Source organism: Syngnathus acus, chromosome 1, assembly GCF_901709675.1.
Source record: "Syngnathus acus chromosome 1, fSynAcu1.2, whole genome shotgun sequence".
NCBI classification, from domain to species: domain Eukaryota; kingdom Metazoa; phylum Chordata; class Actinopteri; order Syngnathiformes; family Syngnathidae; genus Syngnathus; species Syngnathus acus.
This window is the reverse complement of record NC_051087.1, coordinates 13584494-13610066: the sequence shown is the minus strand read 5'-3', so window position 1 is coordinate 13610066 and position 25573 is coordinate 13584494. Positions and strand designations below refer to the sequence as shown.

The 25573-nt window shown below is 41.4% G+C and overlaps 2 protein-coding genes across 28 annotated transcripts in view; both read right to left on the bottom strand.

Annotated features, from left to right (window-relative positions):
* Positions 1–2210, bottom strand: part of LOC119128506 (potassium voltage-gated channel subfamily KQT member 5-like) — a 98570-nt gene extending 96360 nt beyond the window's left edge. The window contains exon 1 of one of the 3 annotated variants that reach the window (XM_037260997.1): positions 1169–2210. In XM_037260997.1, coding sequence (XP_037116892.1) covers positions 1169–1503 — 335 coding nt within the window. In that variant the 5' untranslated portion in view covers positions 1504–2210. The remainder of the gene's footprint in view (positions 1–1168) is intronic. The other 2 variants (XM_037260994.1, XM_037260987.1) reach the window with 2 other exon arrangements.
* A 4200-nt stretch (positions 2211–6410) lies between these two features.
* rims1b (regulating synaptic membrane exocytosis 1b) overlaps positions 6411–25573 on the bottom strand; it is a 70800-nt gene continuing 51637 nt past the window's right edge. For 10 of the 25 annotated variants that reach the window (XM_037256266.1, XM_037256298.1, XM_037256314.1 and 7 more), the window contains 17 exons: positions 25502–25564; positions 25014–25094; positions 22875–22994; positions 22146–22235; positions 19759–19836; positions 19246–19311; positions 18809–18922; positions 17781–17887; positions 15818–15921; positions 14996–15156; positions 14575–14727; positions 12829–13046; positions 11327–11471; positions 10358–10467; positions 9981–10082; positions 9043–9182; positions 6411–8918 (listed from right to left, as the gene is read on the bottom strand). In XM_037256266.1, coding sequence (XP_037112161.1) covers positions 8700–8918; positions 9043–9182; positions 9981–10082; positions 10358–10467; positions 11327–11471; positions 12829–13046; positions 14575–14727; positions 14996–15156; positions 15818–15921; positions 17781–17887; positions 18809–18922; positions 19246–19311; positions 19759–19836; positions 22146–22235; positions 22875–22994; positions 25014–25094; positions 25502–25564 — 2071 coding nt within the window. In that variant the 3' untranslated portion in view covers positions 6411–8699. Of the gene's footprint in view, positions 8919–9042; positions 9183–9980; positions 10083–10357; positions 10468–11326; positions 11472–12828; positions 13047–13086; positions 13803–14574; positions 14728–14995; positions 15157–15817; positions 15922–17780; positions 17888–18808; positions 18923–19245; positions 19312–19758; positions 19837–22145; positions 22236–22874; positions 22995–25013; positions 25095–25501; positions 25565–25573 lie in introns of those variants that run through there. The other 15 variants (XM_037256287.1, XM_037256349.1, XM_037256277.1 and 12 more) reach the window with 14 other exon arrangements.

Below are 25573 nucleotides of genomic sequence, written 5' to 3'. Positions count from 1 at the left end.
TTGTGTAATCGCTTTAAGAAAAGTGCTAAAATAGCCAATGATAACAAATTAAAATGTATGTTAGTACAGAGAAGTTTTGAACGCTAGAAGCTGGTAATATAGAGTGGCATATCATATGAGATAATGGATTCACCACCAATTATTATTAAAGCAAACATCACCCAAAAAAATGAAGTATGGATTCACCACCAATTATTCTTGAATCAAAGGATCACCCCCCCCCAAAAATGAAGGATGGATGGGGGATATCCCGCTTTTCCAAATCTCTTGCCGTTGCATCATTTCCAATAATACTTTCTGCCGTGTCCATGTTTTTTCCTCCTTGTCTCACCCACGACCTCAACCACGGATGATTATGCAGCTCTGTCTTTTTTGTGTGCCATCATCAGTGGGGTTTAAAAAAGTAACAAGCATATATCGATAAAGTAGGATAAGGAATAAAAGTGTTGATATTTCTTGGCATAAATGCAAAAAAAACAGCCAAAAAAATACTCCTAAATATATTTGATATTTGGATAATTGAAAGTCAGTAAGGTCGTTTTTTTCTGACCACTGCACTTCCATACTGCCCTAAATACTCAAGTCATTTCCATATAATTTGATTTAAAAACTTAATTTCTTGCGACACAGCAACACAATAACAAGCTGAGAATGTATCATAGCCAACGAAATGTGGTTGCCTTTGTCTGCACGTAATCAAGCATCCAGGCATTTCCGCCTCACACGTGTTGTGCACAGACCCAAGACCCAGGACCTCAATCTCTCTACGCACGCACGCACGCACGCACACACTTGGTGCGCAATGCCGCTTCAGCCGCCGCGTGTCAACTTCCTTCCTCTTCTAACAGTCACGTTGCTCCAGCCATCATTTTCGTTCATTCAAATTAAATGCGAAGTCAACAGAAGGTACATCAAGAGCGATGGTTCTTATAAAACATGCACGAATCCCCATGGCCACTTACGGTTCAAAAGCACTTGCCATTTTTTCCTAAACGATTTGTTTATCGAGTGTTTGCCCCTGCAACGAACGCAGCGTGTGAAATAGAACGTCACTTAGTAGAGAAAGAGGGGAAAAGAGAGCGTCCGCTCAGTGTCGAGGCGATGGTGCCAATTCACGCAAGCAGTAGAAGCAGCATCAACAGGTGCGCACAAAAGAAGAGAAACTTACACAAAGGCATGGTAGATGAAGGCCCAGGCTCTCGGTCTCTCTAAAACGTTGTACAGGTAGTTTTGGAGCCGCCGGTAGCGCACATTCCTGCGACCGCTTTGCGCGCTGTATATGAGCGGCTTGCCGAGCAAGCTGAGCCGGGCTCCTTGCTTCCCTCGCAGACTTTCGGACCCGACGGCGTTGGAGGTTGACAGCAAGCCGTCTCCCGCACTGTTCATCATCTTTCGTCCGGATTCGACATCTTTCATGCCGTAGCCTTCGGCGCGGTGGTGCACCGCCGAGGTCCTCATCCAGAGCCCGGTGGCGCCTTCATCTCCGCTGTGTTTCCGTGGCATTGCATCACCCAACGGTCTTCAGAATGCAAGAAGGATTTGGCCGGAAACTGGAGCGCAATGCAGACTTTTGCGTCCGAAGCACTGCAAGGGAGTGAGCCGACAGGGCGAGAAGCCCACGTTTGCAGTCACGCTTTGACCGCCCTCCTCTCTTTCCTCGAGCGAGTCGAACTCCAATCGCTCCGCAGCACTACATGTGCGCCGCCACTGACGCGCGCATTGCCGTGCGCATTGCCGACACTGGCCAAAGTGATCAAATAAAAACCCAATCTAAAGAAGGGACCTACTTTAGTATGGATTCTTCGCTAACTTCTTGTGCGCCCGTTTACCTTGCGTCTACTCACGAATCAAAGCGTTTAAACTTATTTCTTATATCAGCGGAAAAATATGTTTACATTTCAATGAATATATGAGCTCCTCCGTGTATTTGACAGGGAGTTCAAACGTGCTTCTCGTGTAGTGATTTTCCCTTCTAAAGCTACGGATTACACGACTTTTTTCCACACAAAGCCTATCAGGTATCATAGCTCCCGATGAATTTTCCACTTGCCTGCCTGAGCGAGGAGGACTGACTCAACATCTGCACAAACCATTATGGCGAATGGAACGAATTTAGCTTGAATTACGTTTTAAGTGAAAATGTAAAAACTTCATTCTTCCACCCCAGATCTTCTTAGTTAAATCTGGTTGATTGTAATTCATAAATGTATTAATTCATGCAGGAGTTTTGCTGTTGTGAAAATCGCCTTCCCGCATTCCACTACAAAGAAATTAGTTAACGGAACTATTCCCTATGGCAAAAAAGAAAAGAAAAAAAAAGATATTTAAATGAGCTGTTCCTTTTTGTTTGACTCATAACGACCCCAACTGAACTTCCCCTTTTGGGCGCGCAGTCATGAACGGTGTTACACTTCACATTTCTAAATAGGCAATAAAATGTCTATAAAGGAAAGCGCAATATGGCCACATTGAATTCAAACCCATTTGAGTGTTCTTGTTCTCATTTTAACCTGTGTAGGCTTGAGAGCATGTTCTGTACAGTCGACAACGGCATGTGCGTCTTACATATAATGAAACTGCGCCATCTCTTGGTGGCAGTGTCACTCAACAAATGGATCAGACTTTGATTCCACTTGTTACGGAAGGACCATATAATGGGAATGCCCGTACGTATATATTTGAAGACTGGCACAACATTCCAGTGCTTATCAACGTCAACGGCTTTCTAAATCCCCTTTTTAACGCTCCAATGACTGGATCTTGCATGTGCACACCTTTCCTTTCATTCAAGCCACAGTAAACCATTGTACAGCCTTGCCACTTTTAATTTCCAGCACTTAGAGTATTATTCTATAGCTGTGTACCGTATTGGCCCGAATGTAAGACGGTGTTTTTTGCATTGAAATAAGACTGAAAAAGTGGGGGTCGTCTTACATTCGGGCTCTAGACATTATACCCATTCACAACAGTAGATGGCGCCAGATATCTTTAAAGCGAATGCCTGAACTTAACTCCCCAGGCCAAAGCACACCCCTGTCACGAAGAAGACAAATAAAAATAGCGGTAGCACGAAGAAAAATAAAAAATAGCGGTAAGAAAGAAAAGAGAAGAAAATAAGAGAAGAGATAACAGAAAATGGAGAAACGTAGCGACAATCTGGAGAAAGATCGGCCAGGTTAACCGTCAGCTGAGGAGAAGTTATGATGCAAACTTCAAGATGATGATGATAAATGAGGCAGAGTCCTCAAACAATTGCAAAGCGGCTGTGAAATATGGTGTCACAGAGTGTAATGTACGGGGATGGAGAGCTAAAAAGATCGCCTAAAAAATGCTCACAATCAGAGAAAAGCTTTCCGTTGCCCTCAGAGCGGCCGCTTTCAAGAGTTCGACAGGAGTGTGTGCGCGTACGTGGACAGTGACACTGAGCACAGCGAGGCAGAGGATGTTTGTGAGGAGTAATGTTCTGACATGACAGATCTCAGCTACTCTCAAGTTTAAACCAGTTTGCATTATTTTATTGCAGTGTCTTTCCTTATTCAGATTTGTTTCAAGACTACAATTACAGTTAGACTTCACTTTGATGGTTAATGCAGTTATTGCAATTTGTTGTTTTATCACAGTAGATCTGTTTATTTACATTTAAAAAAATAGAAGCCATTCATTTATAAATGTGATTGCACCTTAGTTTACATATTTAAATGTTCAGATGTTAAGATGTGATAGACAGTTTTTGCATGATTTGAATGAGGCAAAATAACACGCTTTTTCTCTCAAATATAGCTATAATCATTCGTTTCAGATGTACTGTAATTATTTTCTGTATAAAAATTAAAATTGATGTTCAAAGAGGACATTTTGCAAAAACTAGTGACAGAGATTTTGGTCCGATATGTAAACTGATGGTAGCATGCATTTTACGCACCCACCTTGGAAAAGCTGTAGAGTGAGCCTCCAAGAAAAGAGAAAGCAGACAAGGAACAATAATGCCTTCTATCAACGATGAATAAATCTGAATTGGGCAAACCACTAAAGGTTGTGCCTCCCCTTCCCATTAAGTGTTTCCTGTTGTGATTGCAATAGTGAAACTTGTGCAATTGAGAAATATAATTTTCTTTTTCTCACGTTGTATTGAAAATCATCTGTGTAAAATGATTTTTATTTTACGGGTTGGGGGGGACGCTAGGAAGTCGTCTTGCCCGGGGCTTAATTCAGTGTAGAACCGCCACTGCTCGTTAGTAAATAGGATGTGGACCACTGTTTTGCCACCACTATACTGGGCAGAGTGATATGTGACCAGACACACGGTCACTGGGAAGAAGAGTGATCTGGTGATCGCATGTCCGTCTGCCAGGCAAATAGTGCCGCACAATTGACATGAAAGAGAGACAGATCGAGATCAAGGCAGACATTCCTGGAGAAAGGGCGCTTTTATGCACAAACCCTCATTATGGGGGACCAAACGAATGCACATGATGCCGCTTTTAAGTTAAAGGCAGTCGATTTGGCTCTTAACGAAGGAAATAGAGCTGCTCATGTACTGTTGAGGTTTCGTCCGGCCACTACAGGGCATCTTGATGCGTCACCCTTTTCAGTATTTTTGTTCTGGGTCATGTCTTCTCCGGAACTACATGTAGCTCGTAGTAGTCCCATTTTATTTATTATTAGTTGTGTGTTGCTGGTGTTTGCTGCACATTCAATTTATTATGGTCGTCGCTGAGATTTAACCATTTTTGCATGTTTGCAGAGCTCCTTCATCTCTGTCAATAAACGTTATGTTAATAAAAGGTATGCGTCCCCAAAGAACCATCTCTTTCCTGACAATCTTCTATGTGTATATTCTCTTACAAATGGTAATTAAATATTAAACCCCCTGCGGCTTATAATCAGGTGCGGCTTATAGTCCGGAAAATACGGTATATGTGGTTTCTGTATCAGCTGTAGTATTGTTTTCATTATTGTTATTTTATTTATTTATTACTGTTTGATAAGGATTTTTCTTACATTTGATAACATTAAAAGTTTTTATACGAGCCTAAAAAAACCCAATACGGCACAGCCTCACCCCAGACTCTACCTCCAGTGGTCCCCAGGTAAATTGAATTTGAGACCCCTAGACCCTTGGGCAGGGTTGCCCAATACGTCAATCGCAATCTACTGGTCAATCGCGATTTACTGGTCGATCGCGAAGGAAGTGTGGGTAGATCACATGACATTAAAAAGTAGGGGATCCATTGCCACAATGACATTTGTCTTTTACATACAGGGTGGCCAATTTAACGTCTGAACTTTTGACACCTTGCGCATGCGCGTTTAACTTGTTCATTTACCTTGCTGCGTAGCTAGCCTCAAATTTATTTAAAATAAATAAAACAAAGGGTATAAAATATTCAGGGCTCATGGACACATCTGGAACATACTAACAGAGGGGAAATACCCAAATGGGCCATCTCCCTGACTGCATTATTTGGTTCCACCTATTTAAAAGTTAAAGTTAAAGTCCCAATGATCGTCACACACACATCTGGGTGTGGTGAAATTTGTCCTCTGCATTTAACCCATCCCCGTGTGATTTTGATCCATCCCCTGGGGGAGAGGGGAGCAGTGAGCAGCAGCGGTGCCGCGCTCGGGAATCATTTGGTGATCTAACCCCCCAATTCCAACCCTTACTGCTGAGTGCCAAGCAGCCTTTTTCCACATGAAAATTATTAAGTCTAAATACTAGTGATGGGAAAATGAAGTTTCATGAACCAGTTGTTGTATTCTTTGGCTCCTCTAGATGGCAATGTTGATTTAAAGTGAAGGTTTTAAAAAATGGCAAGTTGGTGGGCTTTCAGCTCTTTGGTGAACAGAGAGTGCCATCTAGAGGTTTAAGTAAACACAACAATGGGTTCATGAATCATCTTGAAGCTTCATTTGCTCATCATTCCTAAATACCATTCTATCATGACCGATGATCATCTGGAAGCATGCTTGAAACTGGCTATCAGCAACTCCTGTCTGGACTATGCTGCCTTAGCGATGCCATTCAGTGCAAGTCATCAGAGTAAGGTAAGGGCAAACGATGGCCAATGTGAGTTGTATTGTGCCATGTGGGTTCAAGCAATTATGCAAGACACACCAATATCTATTGTAGATCAATTTCAAATTCTATTTCAATGATACTTGACATATCCTAAAAGGGAAAAAAGGAAAGAAATAATACACAATATCAAGTAGTAATAATAATAACTTAAATAATATGGAAGAAAATTTATGTTTTGCATTTTTATTGTAGGCAGATCATTTTGACTTTGTCATCTTATAAGTAGCTCGCGAGCTGAAAAAGTGTGGGCACCCCTGCTCTAGGGTGAACTTGCTCGAAAAACTTTTGCCTCAAAGAATGGATAAAAGTTTAAATGAATAGATGTGCATTTTCTTCCACACATTCTTTTTATTTGTAAATCATAAAAATTAACATTTTGAAATAGAAAACATACACATCATTTGAGCCACATCTGTTATACAAACAAGAAATGTTGCAATCAATTTTCTTTCAGTGGAACACATACGCTGTAAACAATCAATATTTTCCTGTTAATACTGACAATGAAAAAAAAAAAACATTTTCAAAATGGGAAAGGGTTTGAACTTTAAATGATCATTAAGACATCTTTTACAGACTTGTTCGTTTTAATGGCTGAGCACTGCAAACCCAAGTCTATTACCTTGAGCTGTCCCACTGTGTGGTCCCCAACAGTGGATTCATAAATCCTCATTAAATGAATTGGCCCCTGGTTGAATGGCTGTTGAATATTTACAGTGTGTCACTGGCTCTGTATTTGCTTTTCTACTTCATAATGCACAATATCCTATCTGACAATGTTGAACCAAAAGATATAGTTCCATATAAGTGGATCTGATTTGCATTTGCACTTTACATGTTTATTGATGCACCAGCTCCTCGGAGGTATACAATGATGTGGAATAACAGCAGGAGGGGTTGTGAGGTCTGCTCACGACTACAGTACATCTGTCAGAGGGGATGAGGAACAACGTCAACGTAATCTTCCGATTCTGTTTGAGAGACGTTCAGCACCTGACTGAGGGACATGGCATAGACCGCAGTTAGATTCCATTGCATTTGTGTGATGGGAATGGCTTCCATTTATTGGTTTTACCACTATTCAATTACGAGCAAACTGTACAACTGCATGCAACATACAAGCGGCCCTACAGTTAAGTGGGAAAAAAAAACACGTATCCAGTTCTGTATCTTTTTTTTATGTAACTGATTCCTAAAGAAAATTACATGCAGCTCGGAGCAGGTCATACCAGCCCCCTTCTTACAATGTGAGAGGGGGTCCGTAGGGCAAATGGAGAATGAGCTTTTATGTTGTCCTGACAGATCAGTCTGATTGGTAACTTGCACATGAACAGTGTTACACAATAAAAAGTGTGAGCAGTTTCTCTTTTTCTGTTTCCTAATAACTACACCAAAATGAACAGGGCCAGTGGGCTTCTCAGTTTTTTCTCTTTTCAAAACTACGTTTTTTTTTTTTTTTTTAAAAAGTTAAACTTTTAGTTGTAAAAAATCAAGCTCTTGTGCTTGTGTTCAATTCCCAAGAGAACATAAAATAAAGGTTCAATAAAAACATTTAAACATGCTTGGGTGAGGGTATTTTGACTGATAACAAACTCTTCCTTTGGTAAATAAAGATTTTCTTTTTTTCAGGTTTTTGAGTGATTTCTGTGACGTTTAATTGTAACACACGTTTATTTGTTGGTCATCCTCCTGGAAGGCCTAATACACATCTGTACACAGACAACTTCATTTAGTCGCATGTTTAAAAATCTAAGATGTGTCTTAATCACCAGTCCCCTTACCTGCACAAAACCTGCAGACAATAAATAGTTTCATTTCCCTTTTTTTCTTTTTTTTTTTTAAATCGCTTGATTTTTCTCTCCATGCACACACCAGACTGACAACAAATCATGAGCATTTAACACACTATAAAATCATTTTGTGCAATAGTAACAGAGGAGAAATAAATAGACAACAAAACAAACACACAAGACAGTATGGCTTTGGAGAAGCCATGGTAAACATTTTGAAAAGAGGATCTTTCGACAGAGAGAGGGACCGGTGATGCGGCTTCAGGGTGTAGGCACCAGAAGAAGGCCCTGTGCTTCCAGAGTTAATACCCATGTGAAAGCCCCCTGCTCCTGGGCAGAGGTGCTGGCAGTCTGATGGGGTTCTAGAGAGGCCCCTGCAGATAGGATGCCAGTACCCTCACTACCTGCAGATGTGGCGGCAGGTTACCTCTGTCTCAAGTTCATACATTCCAACGCTTAAGTACAATTCATTGCTTGGCTGTTTTCAGCTAAAAGCCACCCTGCTTCATTTGTCACATGGCATTCATCTTGTATCTACTTCATCAGCTCAACTTGAAAGCTACCGCCTGTTGTCTGTCGTCAGCCCCCAATCTTCAGCGTACACACACAAAGCAAAACTGAGACATTTTTCTAAATTTTTATGGAACACTGAAAAGTGGCGCTCCCCAGAACAGACGAAATGAACCACGACAGAAGTGATTGTCAGATCTCAAGAAATGTGTTTTCTGATTGTTGTTGCTCTACATTTCTGCTTCAGCGTTCTATCCCTTCTTACAGTGCATGTCAGGAGTTAATCACTCGCAGAGCGGTGTTGAGCTGTCGGCCCACTAGGATCGGATCCCGGGCGGTCCAGAGGAGCTGTCCAGCGACGACTGAGAAGCTCGCCGTGTGAGGGACGCCAGAGTTGGATCCACCAAAGAGGAAGGTGGAAACAACTTGTACCAGCCAATTACTGTGCTTGATAAGTCCAGTTCCTCCAGGAGAATTTGCGCAACTCCCATGAAGCTTTTATGGTCCATGCGGCCGTAGTCCCCCCATACAATCACCTGAAGAAGGCCATGCAATTATTTGCTATGCTGGTCTAGTTCATCCCTTCTAAAATATATTTCTAACATGGGAATATAGACATGAAAGTAAGAATAAAAAAAATCGATAGTATTTTCCACTCACCTGTAGGACTTTACCCTGTGGACTTTCCTCAAACAGCAGTGCTTGCTGGTACAGTGGGTCAAGTGTTTTCCGTGCAATCTTGGTTTTCTTTTTGGCTACGTATGCTCCATTTTTCAGCAGGTAGACCTTGACATAAGGTGCTGAAGGCAGGGACGAAACAATAGAAAAAAACAATGATGGTAAAAGACATTGAAGAATGTTGAAATGGCATTTTCGCCATTAAACAAAGGATAAGAAAAGAAAAACTGTTTTAAATTTCACGGGACCCAAAGACCCATTGTTTTCTAAACTGCTAGGCCTATCCTAGGTGACTTTGTTATACCCAGAGAAAAACCCGCGCAAGGGGGCCTGAGCTGAGCTTCCAAACCCAAACGCCAGACTTCAGAAATGTCAAGCGGATGTGCTAACCACAAGACCAGGGATGTCCAAATCCGGTCCTCGAGGGCTGCTCTCTTGTATGTCTTGTTTCTTGTTTGAAGTTTCCCTCCTCCACCATACCTACTTCAAATGATCAGCTCATTAGCAATCTCTGTAGAAGCCTAATCACGATTCTGATCATTTGAATTAGGTGTGTTGGAGAAGGGAAACAAAAACATGCGGGATAGCTGTCCTCCAGGTCCGGGTTCGGATACCCCTGCAATAGGCCAACGTGAAGCCGACATATCTTGAGAATTGTACATGTTACCAAGAATTGAGAATAAAAAAAGATCATGGAGAAAAGCAAATAAAGAACTACAGCATTTCTCTGACCACTGCGAATTCTGAGCTTCAAATGCTAAAGTTCAAAGTGAAGGCTTTCGAGACAGGCATTTTTGCTCCCAACAGAGAGCAAAGTCAGGCACCAAGCTTTGCCTAATGTCTCCAAACTGATCTTGTATTAGCGATATGGTAAAAAAAGAGTGATTGTTGTATTATTTCAATTAAGCTACAGTCTTTACCTGGGAGGGATTTCGAGCCTGGCTTTTGTACAAGACCTCGTGCTCTGATAACCTCCACCTCCAGCTGACCCTTTTTCTCCATCATACCGATCTGGATGTCACCTGTATAACAAAGGAAGATGGTGGCAAGATAATTACTATAGATCTATACGAGTTTGTTTTGTATTGCAGTATGACTATGAAATATGCTTGAAATATAACTCAACAGAGTGCTCTTTTGTGGGAAGCTGAAAATCTCAACAATGCCTCATTGTCAAAGTCTCAATGTTGCAATAAAACCAAATGTATGCTCGATCAAGGTATGGAAAATCAGAGCAACACAAACAATCCACAAACAATGCAGTCCAAACTGAACTAAAATGTGAGCACAATCACACCTATTGCGGGTGTAGCAAGTGTTTGCCTTCCCACTAACTGAGCCGGACCAAGGCCATCCAAAAAGTCGCTGAACTGGCTGCTTGCTCCCAGATTGACTCCAGAGAAGATACTAAGAGAAGAACAAAAACAAACACAGAAAACACACAATTTGGTAAAGACACAGGTAAATTCTTTTTCAGGTTGTTTTTCTTTAACAGAATCAATTTGCTGTTAGTCACTGATAAGTGAAAAAAATACTTCCAACAAATACCATAAACATATACCGTATTTCCCGGACTATAAGCTGCTATTTTTTGCACAAGCTTCGAATCCTGCGGCGTGTAGTCTGGTGCGGCGTGTCTATGGATTTTTCGTGATTTTTGTGATGTCTAAATACGTACACTTATACACTCATTAGTAAAAAGGTTGTGGACCGCTGTTATGCAGCACCGATTTGCTGAGCGTAGGGATACGTGACCAAACACGGTCACTGGGGAGGAAAGTGGTGTTTTGATTGCATGTCCGTCCGCCAGGCAAATAGTGCCGCACGAACAAGACCAAGACAGACATTACTGGAGAAAGGAAGCTTTTATTTTATACACAAACCCTCATTATTTAGTATTACCAGAGGTAATCATTGGTCTTTCTAAACGTATTAATTTCTCTTTGCTAATCATTTATAAACAGCTTCAATGTGTTAGCCCAATATTCAGTAAGTTCATGGTTACTGTACCTATTTTGCTATCTAGTCAGATGTAGCAAAGTAACTCTTGGAAAAAGATGTGATTTTGCTGTTTTTCCCTAATTCAAAAGTCAAAGTCTGCTTTATTGTCAATTTCTTCACATGCCAAGACACACAAAGAAATCGAAATAACGTTCCCACTATTGTTAGTGACTAGTTGAATTGTTGAAAACAGTTTTAACAAACAATGTATAAAATGTAGCCTTATTGTAAAAAGTAATATATAAAAAGTGAAAAAGTTACTAACTTCCCCTCAGAGTTGTAGCTGTTCATGCTGCCATTGTTGGACTCTTTGCTGGGCTGCCGACTCATGTTCCTCGTCAGCTCCACTGCCATGCCGGTCTCTGTGCTCCTCTGGATCGGTGCTCCTTTCTCCTTTTTAGTCTTTGCCTCTGCAAAAAAAAAAAAAGGAAAAAAGAAGAGCGAGGAAGCAAGAGAGTGCAAGAGAGAGTGCGAGAGAGAGAGCACGAGAGAGGGACAGAATGTACTGTATGACTTTTCGTACAAACCGTTCCAGCAGCCTCCATAGTGATATTGTAATTTAGACCATTATTTCAAACACTTGAACTTAGTATATAATATTGTGCAAGGTAAACCAGAGCGTAGGAGAAAAACTAGCGTGATCTATTTTCCCATTTTGCAGATACAATAGAAGGCCAGTCACCATATTTCAGACAGTATAAATGTATCAATAAAAGCAGTTTAGTATTCTGTGATGTGTCTGTGTGGCGCATGACCAAAGGACCTACACATGTACTTTTACTCTCTCCCTCCAGTAGCCAGAAACAGGAAACGCTTTGCTAGAAAAACAAGCTGACTGACCCAATGCAGACTCTTGACTCACTCCTTATAATGAAACAGGTGGTGCAAGGAGAAAAGATGTCAAAAAATATTAAAATATCTTGTACCCAAACTGCACAAAGCAAAAGTACAGATTTAATTGGAAATATTCCTTACTTGCCTCAGTTCTCATCCAACACATAGACAAAGGATTTTTTTTTCAGTGAGCTAGCTACATCTCCTTATATCTCGACTTCCTATCTCTCTTCTCCACTTCAGTGACATAAGGCTAGACATCCCTCCAGGCCTAGTGTGGCCAAATAGCTTTTAATGTCTGACCCAAAGAAAGGGAATAATGGAGCTTGACTTTCATGGTCAGTCTGTCTGAATGGGAGTTGGATTCAGACACGTCTCGTGTAACCGGGAGCTAAGCTCTTGGTGACTCTCATCTATCTACAATGTTCCCTTAAGTTTGAAAAATACATCATTATTGTTTCTTCTTTGATAACACGCAGTGGGACAGCGGGGGATGAAACTTTTATAGAATAAAAAGACATTTGGAATTATTGGTACTTCAGTACCGTCTGCTCCCCAGGACAAATCTTTTTTGTTGTGAAACATTGTTTTTATGTGTGGCTCTGGATACATGCGCTGAACACAGATGTTTGAGTGTCTGAATGTTGATGGAGTCCACTCAGTAAAATGTGCATGATATATAATTCAGATTTGGCTTATGAAAATACCAAAATTAATCAATTTGGACATCTGGCTCATAAGCAATTGAATCATGGAATTTTAGCAAATTACACGTCCCTTTTCTTTTCCAATCTTCACATGAGGCCAACTGTTTTTTTTCATCTCACCACCAAGTAGTAGTGCATGCCATTTTTGGGGGAAGCAACATCATCTTGGATTTACATTCTAAAAAGAAGAATTTTTGAGTTGTTAGCATTTGCTGTGGCAACTCACCAGGGCCACTTATCTGGGAAGTACTTCGGCTGCGGCGGTTTCCAACAATGGCCACCACCCTTGCACTGAGACTGGAGCGTCTCTTCTTGCTGCCTCCCCCCACTGTGCCGAGTGCTGTGTCTGACTGGCTGCCATCAGTGCGCTCCTGCGTGTAGATCTCCCCACTAACACTGGAGCTCTTGAGCATGCTGCGTCCCGCTGATGCTCTCATCTGCCGACTTCAGAAAGAAGACAGTACGTGTCTCTCATTTAAGTGTTCCAAAGGTTTGACATAGTATCTGTATTTTACTGTACCTTCACCGCATAAGACAGCTGACTGACATGGCGTGATGACAAATGCAAACATTTTAAATCGCCAGACATGATGTGATATGATATGATGGACTTCAATTTCCCTTTTGGCCCTGAACTCAAAGACGTACTACAGCAAAAAAACGTACACTGACATGCTACGTGATGAATAAAATATGTCAGCTGTTTTTTTTATTATGCTGTAACAGTAGTAGCACAGCCAGTTTAGATGTTAGTGGTCAAATACAAAAATAGTTTACCACCATTGCAACAAAGTTTACATAATCAATTCCATAGATAATTTGTATTATGTATTTAAATTCATTCTTCTCATACAAGCAACTACACAAGAGCAGAAGCAATTGAATGCTTGCTGCCTTCGATGGGTTTGGATGAGCCACTGCAAGTCGAGGCCCTCAATTGGACTGAATGTGCTACAAGAGAGCCTGGACATGCTGCACCCATCACCATCTGGTCTGTGTGGACCTCCGACTAACGTGATATGATGGTTTACAGGAAGTACTGGAACATTAGCGTGAGGACTTTCTACTACACTATGCATGGAAGTTAAGGGAAGCTGGGCAGCAGAAGGGGCAGATGGAAGGGGATTCTGCTCGGGAGGATGACCGGGCTCCGGCTTGTCACAGCACAGGATGCATGCAATGAGGGATCTGAGATGTGCACTGAACAAACACAAATATAAAAAACTAGGTACACATATACTGTAGTGTAACACACAACATAAACTGCATTGAAGAAAATGCTGATTGTGTGGCTGTCACAGATGCCAAACTGTGTCATGGAAGGCAAGGAAGCCTGTTGACCATGTTCAGTTTATCTAATAAATAAACTAGGCATTATAATGCACTTGCACTTAAAACTAGGCATGATAATAAGCATTATAAAATCTCAGGAATTATTTGAAAATAGTGGGAAAATACACACATCACTGAAATGATTAAGAATGAATTGATTTGTGATTGCAGTTTTTTATTGCCTTGACCCTTAAAACGACTGCACTTGTCTTGTCTAGTTTTGGTCCACATGGTAATTAGAGGGAGCTGTGCTGCAGATTATTATTAGCGGGTGATTAATTGTTGGCATGATTTGTCTGTTGGTTATAATAATAAAATAGATCAGTAATAAGTGAGCTGCACTATATCACTCTCTGCTTAGGACCATTGGGATAAGGTTGTTTATCCATGTCGAGAGAGAGAGAGAGAGAGAGAGAGAGAGAGAGAGAGAGAGAGAGAGAGAGAGAGAGAGAGAGAGAGAGAGAGAGAGAGAGAGAGAGAGAGAGAGAGAGGTAGGTAGCTCGGTAGCTAGGTAGCTAGGTACGTAGCTAGGTAGCTAGGTAGCTAGGTAGGTAGGTAGGTAGGTAGGTAGCTGGGTAGGTAGGTAGCTAGGTCGGTAAACAGAGTCGGGAAATTATTTCTAAGATCTATATATTTTTACCTGGACTCCTCTGTTTCTCCAGCGACAGTGTGTCTCCTGCGCTTCAACTCCTCTGAGAAACGTCTTTTTCCTGCTGCCCTCTTCCTCTCCTCTTCCCTAGTCACCCCCCATGAGATGCGCCTGTCTTTTTTTTCCTCCTCTAATGACTTAGACCTGAGTGATGTTTGTTTTCATCCCGCCATTGTTTTATGTGTTTGTATGTGATAGAGAGGAGCAGTGCACAAAGTTGGACGGAAACATGCAGCAGTTGCCATGCAAAACAGAAAAGATACACAGCCATTAGCATGCATTTTACTAGCAACAGATTCAAACACATGCTGATTCCCCAAAAATATGTTGATACCAATTTCCAAACTTAGTTGAACCTAAGTAAATAAAATTTGAAAATGTAATCAATGTATGACTTAACAAAAGAACTGACCTAAGACGTCCCCCTGGGCGTTCTGACTGGATAGACATGTAGCTGGTGCTACTGAGGCGAGAGGCACTGCTGGCACGGGAGAGAGCTGACATATCGCTCATATCACTGTCTGACGACCTGGCAGACATGTTGTCGCTGCTACGTCGCTGTTCTGCAAACATCTAAGAACAACAAGCGTAGATTTATAATTTCAAAGTGAATATCTCAACTCCAACACAGACAGGCTGTCGACTTCCATCCATCCATCCATCCATCCATCCATCCATCCATCCATCCATCCATCCATCCATCCATCCATCCATCCATCCATCCATCCATCCATCCATCCATCCATCCATCCATTTTTTTCATTTGGTGCGGTTCCTATTCAGACTGTACATTTTGCAAGTGAAGTATAAACATCCACGCTTGTGACGATCTGTGCTCCCATTGGACAGCAATGACCAGGGCGGTACACAGAGCACAAACCCAGAAATGGAGGAAAACATACGAGTCCTACGCGCCGCGTTCCTGCTCTGCATATTTGTGCTGTTGGTTCAGATCTACGCTGTTTGTATTCACACGAGAAGTGAACCTCATCAGAGTCCGTTTGAAAGCAAACCGAGACCACTTTAAAAAGTGGGTCTTGGTCCGGTTCTTTAATCCGCACCAGGATTCATTTGCGTGTATTCACACCTGCATAAAAGGTCAGGACCAGCGTTAGAATCGAACCCTGGTCCTTTCAAAATGGACCAAACAATCAGGTCTGAATACACACATACACTGCTTTAAAGATTCCACCTGATTATTTTTCTAAAGAAGATGAAGAATAAGAAGTCTTACCTCCCGTTTATACTTGAGGTCCGACTCAGGGTCATGGGAAGCTGAAGGCCGATAGGAATGTACTTTCATATGCAGCTGTCGGGCTCGCTCTTCAACTGCTAGGGCTAAAATAAAACCAACAATGACAATTTAATTCAGCCATGTAAACAAGCAAGGTCTGATTTCTGTCTAAATGATAATATACTGTATAATCTGTCAAGAAGACATACTGACAATTTCTCAAGATATGGATAACATTGTACTTACACCCTCACAATACAATATGTCATAGTTTTGTCTTATACTACACACAACACTGTCTTGTTTCACTGCTTATATCAGCATGATATAATTTCTGCAGTTTGTGAAAATATGGTGGGTCACCATCCACCTGAAAAGCTAGAATCAATTCCAGCCAATGCTGGCAAAGAGGTGGGGTACACCCTAGACTGGTCACTAGCCAATCTCAAGGCACATATAGACAATCACTGTTGCTCGTATTCAAACCAACTGTGAGGCAGATGCGGCAACCATATAAATTATTATTATTATTAGCATTATTATTGTTATTTGCATCCATCCATACCGAGTCCCGATCTGATACCTCAGCAACGTATTACGGAGAAATAAAAGGGCATCCTGAATGTCTTTCCAGCCATCCTGGCCCCATCCATCCATTGTTCCATCCGTCCGTCAAGTCAAGTCAAGTCAAATTTATTTATACAGCCCTTATCACAAGAATGTCTCTGAGGGCTTCACATGGCCACAGTTGACAATTATTTTCCACATTCCCTGATCTTAACCCCCAGGAAAGCAAGGAGAAACACTCAAAACCCTGACTGTGGAACTATTATGAGAAACCTTGAGTCCGTCCGTCCGTCCGTCCATCCATCCATCCATCCATCCATCCATCCATCCATCCATCCATCCATCCATCCATCCATCCATCCATCCATCCATCCATCCATCCATCCATCCATCCATCCATCCATATTCTACTGCTTATCCATGGTTGGGTCATGAGGGCAGCTTGATTAGGGAATGTTCCTCTCCCCAGCCACTTTGTTCAGCTGTTCCAGGGTAATCCCGAGGTGTTCCCAAGCCAGCCAGAAGACAATTTCTCCTCACTAGTGCTATGTGTTTGGAACACCTTACCAGGCAGGCGTCTGGGAGTTATCCTAACCAGGTAGCTCAGGTATCTGTTTAGGATGAACATTGCGCCTCCTGTCAATATGAAAAGCAGCAGCTCATCCCTAAATCACTCATCCGATGATCGAGCTGTCTCGAAAGAAGAGCCCGGACACCCTGCTAAGAAAACGCATTTCGTCCGCTGTTATCTGGGATCATGTTCTTTCTGTCACAACCCTCAGAAGTGACATTCCTCTTACTGAGAGTAAGCTTCTGTAGTCAAAGATCGGACTGCCAAGGTCCTGCCTTCCACTGAAGCTCACCCGACCTTCTATGGCCCCTCTCCCTCGATGAGAAGGGTGATTTCCTTTAGGCCTGAGCCCCATGTGTGTTGGCCCGACCACCAATTGCTCAACTTCGAGCCCCACCTTCAGGCCTAGCTCCAATGGGGGGGCCTCTGTGTCCCCCATAGGGATTTTTTGACCCGTGCTTTGTCTGACCCCTCGCCTACAAACTGTTTATTTCCTGATCCTTAAAGGGGCATAAAGCCCCAGACAATTTAGCCCCTAGAATCAGTGGAACACAGAAACACCTCTACCATAAGGTGACGGCTCACGGAGGGGTACTGCTGTTATGATGACAATGATTATTGATATTAGTAGTAGTTGTAGTAGTATTAGTAGTATTAGTATTTGTAGTAGTAGTAGTCGTAATAGTAGTAGTAGTATTAGTAGTAGTAGTAGTCGTAGAAGGAGTAGTAGTGGTGGTCGTGGTAGTAGTAGTGGTGCAGCAATGTTTGACGTTTGTCCCTCGATCAAAGCAAACAGAGTACTTGCATTCACACATCATACCTTACCTTGTTCTATGCTGCTGCTCTTAGCCGGGAGTTGTGGAAGCTGCCGGCCCCTGCGGCCTGATGAGGGAGTCCCCATTGGGGAGGAAGGGCTACCATGAGGGTGTGTTCTGGCAGACAGAGACATTAAGACAGAAAGAGATTAAGAAGTGGAAGAAAACACCAAAAATGTTATTCGGGGGCGATACAAGATTAGACAGACAAAATCAAAAGTGATGATCTGGTAAAAATGGGAGGGAACAGGACAAATTAGCAAACAGGCAGGGGAGAGGCAAGAGAGAGACAGAGCCCAATTTATGTGCCCAGCGCAAGTCTAGCACAATGTGCAGTCTAAATGTGCGCATGGCTGGGTGAAGTTTTCTACCTTTTGGCATTTTGTAAACAGGCGCAGGTAGAAATAGGAAAATAAGCATTTGTGCTGTTGAGGGGGTGAAGAACAGAACCGATATTGATATCTTGATTCTTGGCCAATCAAGGGAGCTGTCCTCATTCCCTTAAAAATTCAGCCCAGGCGAGGTGCACGGTACACATGGCTGAGATATGATACACATAAATTACATTTATAAGAAATTTCAACAAGATCTCCATTTGAGAATGATGCAAAGTTGGCCGCTGTGAAGCCTTCCGTGCCGGGTCCTGCGTCGGTGCGTCTATGCCCGACCACATAAACAAGGATGCAACAGTTTTTACGCATGTATGCCTGTCTATGAAAATAGGCCCCCGAGTTGGTATGTACAGTAAACAAAATATGCCCACATTTCTACACACCCCAACAGAGAATTTATATGGAGAGTAATTCTATGGACAGCATATACATTATGCAAGCAATATTTAGGAAAGGTTTGAATAGTTGTGGTGGATTCAGGTAGAGTTTTAGAATTTCAGAGAATTGACCCACCCAGCTCACTCAAAGGTTGTACAGCATTTCCAAATTTTGAGGTGTGATGATTTAATGGGGTTCTTGTGGATACAAAATGAGCAACAATAGGACCACACAGTAGGAGAGACCTCCTGCTGACAATAGCATGCACCTGTCTGTCTGCAGAGAGTTTGGAGAGGACCCAGCCAAAGCTGTCTGACCAAAGGGTCTCAGTGGCCAACCTTTGCCCCTACTGCCCCTGAGGATAGAGGTGGGCTGGATGCGGCTGCCGTTTACAAAATAATGAAAATTAAAAAGAGAAATCTTTTCAAATTATATTCAAAAAAATGTTGTTGGTCTTATACCATTATCTGTACTTCGCTAAAGTCTGCGGTATGTACATTATGCAAATTCTATTGACTATGTACGTATATATTCATAACCACGAGATAGTGATATTTTGTTGGAAGCTGGAAGAGCTTTAGTTTATGCTTTATGGCAACCGTTAAAGGCTACAATTAATACATAACAATATAAAATATTGCTAAATTGATCAAGTGAGGCAAGAAGAATATGGAATATGGCATATGGGAGGATGAATGCTCTCACCTGTCACCCTCCAAGGTTTTTTTGCTGCCTTTTAGACAGTCTGGACTTGATGCATTGCTACACTCCCTGTTAGGGTAAACAGTAACAGCCCAGAAAGAGAAGAGGAGAAACAAACATGATATGGCAATGACAATGACAAAACTAAAAAATGAATACTTGTCGATATGTACATATCAGGCTGAGAATCTGGTTCAATCAGAAAGGAATATAGGCAATCATTGCACATCCAACCGACATTTTACAAGAAAGAGCTTATAAGACACAATTGCACCAATTCAGATTGAGTACACAGTCGTAAGCACGGGTGAAAACAAACGGGAGATTACAACAGCCTCAGCCCACAAATGTTTACAAGAAAGGGTCCAAACAGTGCAGATGACTACAACAACGATATCCTATAATGGATGATAGTCTGCAGGGCAAGTGTCAGCAGAAAGATATAAGCAGGCAAGCAGCAAGTGGCAGCATATACGTATGTTGGAGCGGAGACAGCAGAAAGGTCAGGCCTGATACCTGTCTTCCGCAGAGGCCACGTGTTCTACTAAGATCCGGGGATTTGAGGGGCTCTTGCAGGGCAATGAATTGAAGCACCTGGAAATATGTGGAGTAGCGGGAGGTGAAGAACCAGATGCATGGAAGAGACTGAATACACCGCATGACTAGTGTGGCTAAGTCTGGAGGCAGCAAACCTCCACAAATTCATTCAAATGATCCAGTGCACGGCAGACCACTAGTTGGTTACCTGATTGAAACACCAAAGTATGAACAATTTGAGACTCAAAGTGCAAACTAGCTTATTGGCTGAGGTTTGTAAGTTTTGTATCTGAGTTACGCAGGCTCCCTCAAGTTCAAACTGCATCATGTCATTGTTTTTGGAATGACAGTGATTGGCACTCAGCATTAAGGGTTGGAATTGGGGGGTTAGATCACCAAATGATTCCCGGGCGCGGCATCGCTGCTGCTCACTGCACCCATCGGGGATGGGTTAAATGCAGAGACAAATTTCACCACACCCAGATGTGTGTGTGACAATCATTGGGTCTTTACCTTTTTTTTTTTTTTTGTGAATGGCGCTCATATTGAGAGCATTTTTTAGATCTAAAATGTTTAACACCCACTGGACTACATACAGCAGGGGTGTCCAAACCTTTTGCAAGGAGGGCCAGATTTGATAAAGTGAAGGGGCCCGGGGACCAATAGTTTTTTCGGACATTTTTTAACTACAAAGATTTCATGCAAATACACACTGTTATAAAACAAATGTCATTGTCCCAATTGTCTTTATTTTTGAATGACAAAATAACCAAATATAAGCCAGTCAGGCAGATGTGAACAACTCTAAAAACACAAATTCTGCCTTTCATTCATATCTGAAGAGTCAGATAACATTGAACAAACTGTATGAAATACCTTAAATTTACATGAGTTTAAAATTATTTTTGCCTCATGAACATTTTAAACTGGAGTTCTAAGTAATGCAAAGTTGGCTGTTATTATTAAAACTTAAAACAAGGGAATTTTGCTCTTGTCATTTACAATATCTTTCAGAAAGTAATAGTTTATGTCACGTCTACAGGTTCATAACATCAACAGTATTAACATGGCCACTTCGTAATATTTAATATTAAGTAATAATTACTTTTGATTTACTTTTGACTCACAGCCCCACGTGAAGAATCAGTTGTGATGCCAGTTCAGCTTGGAGCTGCTTCACTTTATCAGCGCGGTCACTCCCTGTTAGCTTGTTGTATGTGTTAGCATGTTTAGTCTGATAGTGTCTCTTTAGGTTGAAATCCTTAAACAAGGCAACCGTCTCTTTAGAAATTAGACAAACACAATTGCCTTGATTTTTAGTGAAGAAGTATTGTAATTCCCATTTCTTTTGAAAGCGACGGCCCTCAATGTCAACTTTCCTCGTTTTCTTTGCAGTCGCCATGGCAGAAATGAGCAGAGCGGGTGGTGCTGCCACCTTTTGTAAATAGGATGAATTACAGTTTCAAGTTTCATGATTTTTTTCGTCAGTTTGACAGTGCAGGCGGGCCATAAATAATATATTACTGTATAAGACTGAAGCTGCGGGCCGTATGAAATCTGACCAGGGGCCGGATTTGGCCCGCGGGCCGGACTTTGGACATGCCTGACATACCGGATTGTCATGGGCAATTGCAGAGAATATAGTGGCTCTGGGTGAGGGTCTACAAAGCAAGAAATTCAAAGATCCAATTGATTTGCATTGTCAAGATTGGTAGGATATCATTACAAACCCCCGTGGTTAAAGGGCTCTAATGTAGAAGACAACTTGGAAAGAGGAGAAACACAAGTCAAACCAGATCCTCCATCTGTTATCCTCGCAAAAAACATGAAAAATCATGAAAAAATAAATAAATACAGAACTTTATTTTTTTATGGGAGGGGGAAATTTTTCTTATAATCTTGCCAGTACTTCTACCGTGGGGAGTTTGCTATAGCAGCGGTCTGTGTGGATGTAGTTCGACTTTCCTTCACGTGAGTTGTTACTCATTCAATAGCTGTTTTTCCTCACTTGGTTCAAGAAGTGATTAACAATTCCAAACATTCATTCGAGTTTTTCACTATCAAATAATTCCCCCGTTGTTTCGTGTAAAGGTAGCCAGGCATTAGTCTGAATTAATCAATGACAGAGTTTGTCGCGACAACCACTTTAACTACAATATAGTATATTGCCGCTTTGAAAATAAAAAATTCTGAAGATTACACATTCCATTTGAAGGGTTAGTTATTGTGATGTCAATGACAAATAAACTGCGTATGGTTTGTAGCATGACACAAACTAGAGTGGGGACATAAAATGAATGACATGAATTTTTGTACGAATGATGTTAGGTTGGTGTGCGCACATGAGAACTATTTATTCTTAATACCTGTCTTTGTCAGAAGAGTGAAAGTTGCTGTCTGGTCTCAAACATGTGGTGCTGGCACTCCTCACTCTATCCAACGATGGCTGCAGGTCACTGCACCACCACAGCATAGCAGCAGAGAGAAGTAAGGTAGAAATCAACGAGGAGCGATGGAGGACAGGAGACAAGGTGGAAGTAATGTAGAAAATTAGGGGGAGGGGGATATGTGAATGGAAAAATGGAATAATTATGAGAAGTAAAACAGAGAAACAAACAAGAGACGACGACAGAATAAGGACGGCAATCAGACAGTGCGGTAACATGGAATGACTCGAAGGCCATTTATCAAAGCCATTCATCCTTGCATATACTGTGAGAGCACTCAAATAGAAGGTTGGTGAGTTGCCATGGGAACAGGGTCTAAGTGGAAAAGTATCTGCACGTGAGCGAGGGAAGAGAAGCTAGCTTTTATCTTATTATCAGATGCATATGACTGCTACTGCTTTTGGTTGTCATGTCATGCTACACAAAGACAACAGATGGCTGGCTCAGTACCATCGCATGACATTGCACATCATAGTTTCAGGCTGAGGGCCTTACATGGAGGTATAAAAAGGCTTAAGATTTTAGTGCTCATTTAATGCTGTCATTTGCAATGTCAAGTGCAGGCTTAAGCCTCTGTGCGTTGAAGGAAGGGCACGTTGGGGGTAGTCAGAAGACGAGCAGAGGATATGTGAAGAGGCATTTTCTTACCTAACTGTGACCTCATCAGTGAACCTGAGGACACGGTGTGCAAAGATACTACGATGCACGTTGTTGCCTCCCTCTTGCCTTTGGGGCAGCTTGCTTTTTAGGCATGCGGGGAGGGTGGAGCTGTACACCATCCATGCCCATGAAAAGTGAAATATACAAAGAAAGGCAAAAAAAAAAAAAGACCAAATGACACATGCATCTAAAAGATGTGAACAGAAAGAAAGAATGTGAAGGGAACACCAGTGTGGAAACGACAAAGCCTTGAGCACCACTCGCATCAATTGGTGACACCAAAACATGATTTCCAATTGACTTCTGTGTTCATTGTTACAGCTCAGCTCGGTAAAACAGGAATGGTTCAAAAATGAAAAGCCGAACTGGATGACAAACAACATAGTGTAAAGTTATTATGTAAGACTAGCCCAGACGTTCTCTCTCAATGTTTGTTTTATGTTTGTTTGTTTGTTTGTTTGTTTGTTTGTTTGTTTGTTTTATCTTACGCTGTGTCAATTGTGCAGTTAGCATCAGTCTGTTAAGTGGTGCACCTGAAGTAGTGTGAATTGGTTTCAAATGTGGGTGCAAACAGAAAGTACCGTGATAGCTGCCTAAATGTTTCTGATTTAACATCATCATCATCATCGGTTTAAAGTCCGCTTTCCAGGCGCCGCTGGGTTGGACTGATTGAACTGATTTAACAGTGTTTGATAAATTTGCCTTGATAAGTGTGACATTTCTGAACATGTCACACTTATCAATCAATACTTATGACATCTGTGCTTGCCTATTTTGTGTCTTTTTGTTTGTTTCAATGTTCCTATACTACATATAAACACTGATTGTGATCTTGCAAGCAAATCAAGTTGTCATTTAATTTTTTGGATAAAATATAACCCAAATTCAATATAAATATCAATGTTGGAGGGAATGCTTAACACTTGACAATGTTGAGAATGCGAAAATTGAGTCAAATTGTTGACGTGCATTTCTATTGGCTGGCAGCTCTGTTATCAGCTTTTTGCATCCTTTTACCTCTTTTGCTTGCAGTTGATGTATTATCAGTCAGTTTTGAGTGGAGAGTAAAGGAGACATAACTTGCCTTTGTCTCCTTCGTCTTATAATTGACCGCAACTCCACAGACAACAATTTCAATAATCAAGTAAGGATTTTTTAGAATGCTCCGATTTCAACCTCTTAACAGATAATAGTATTTGATTTATGTAGTCCATGAAAGCTGACTATCTTTTGTGTTCAATCAAAATAAGACAACTATCTGCTTTTACCTTGGAAAATAATGACCGAACCAGTAAGAGAATAATTTTCCAAAAGGTCAGAGGGTACAAAAACAATTCTTTTTTGTGATCATGCTTAATTGTTGTTTAATTGTTGTTGTTTTTAACCACTGCATAATACCAAATAAACAATAATAATTGGTTAATGGTTGGTTAATTGGTTGATAAACAGTAATCAGAAAAAACAATTGTTTTGTAATACACATTCACGCAAAATAAAACTTTATGTGACTAGTCAATGGAATAATTGATCGAATGATCCATAAAAATATTTGATCCTGACAGCTCTGGCGTGAACCCAAAAAGATTGTACGTACGTTCTGTAACATACTTATATACTGAAACTTAATTAATATCTACTTGCTAAAAAAGGTGAACTGTAGCTGGACGCAGGGAGAATGAAAATTGTAAATACATTGGACCTGCAGTTTGTCTGTCTTGACTTATGCTGGCTGTGAGGTGAGTTTGAACATCCTTAATTCACAACAACACAACCTAACACCAAAACTTTAAGACAATGGAAATCCTTGACCTGATCAACAAACGTCCGTAACAAAGCTACCCAACCCCAATACAGTGGTGTTTCCAATGAAATTCACCTCCCCATTTTTTGCTTAAAACACTGGGTCAAACGGTGAGGAGATACATAGGGAAGGTCCACAGTACCATCATTGTTGACAAAAGCAACAATATGGTAAAACCAGTTGGCACCAACACAAGCAGCCAGAGGGACATTTCATGTGTTGAGGAAAAAAAGCTGTAGCAACAAAATGGCTCACAAACTGCACAAATGAACAAAAACTAGACAGGGCAAACAAAGAGGGAACAAGGACAGCCCTTTTGTGCTTACCTGTACATGTCTTTATGGATGCCATTTACTAACAGGGGCATTTTGGGAGGGAGTGTGTTGCTAGGTTTACATGCACCCCTGCTTGTATGAACGAAGGCCATGCACAAAGACAAAAAAGTTGAACACGTATACAACTGCCGTGAGTGACAACATAAAACACATAAAACATATTCATCAAAAGAAAATCGCTTTCTTTGAGGACAACTTGTGCAGTAATCTTTTCACACAGTGACTTTCTTGATTATACTATTATATTAGTTGTAAAGTGTGCATTTAAACCTATTGGAATTTTGTGATAATCTACCAGTAGACACTCACAAAACATTAATGATAAAAGACACCGACACTCACAAACAGGCACACACATAGTTTGCAACAATACCAACATAGTGTGTTAAATGTTGCAAGGATAGACTGAGGATGAATGGTTAGAAAATAGGGTATAGTGTAAAATAAAACTGGACAATGATTATCTCTTTTTTTTTTACCTGTTTGTGTGTAGGCACTCTGCACTCCCACCTCGGATTGACCTGTTCACCTCCAGGGCCTCACTGTCATTG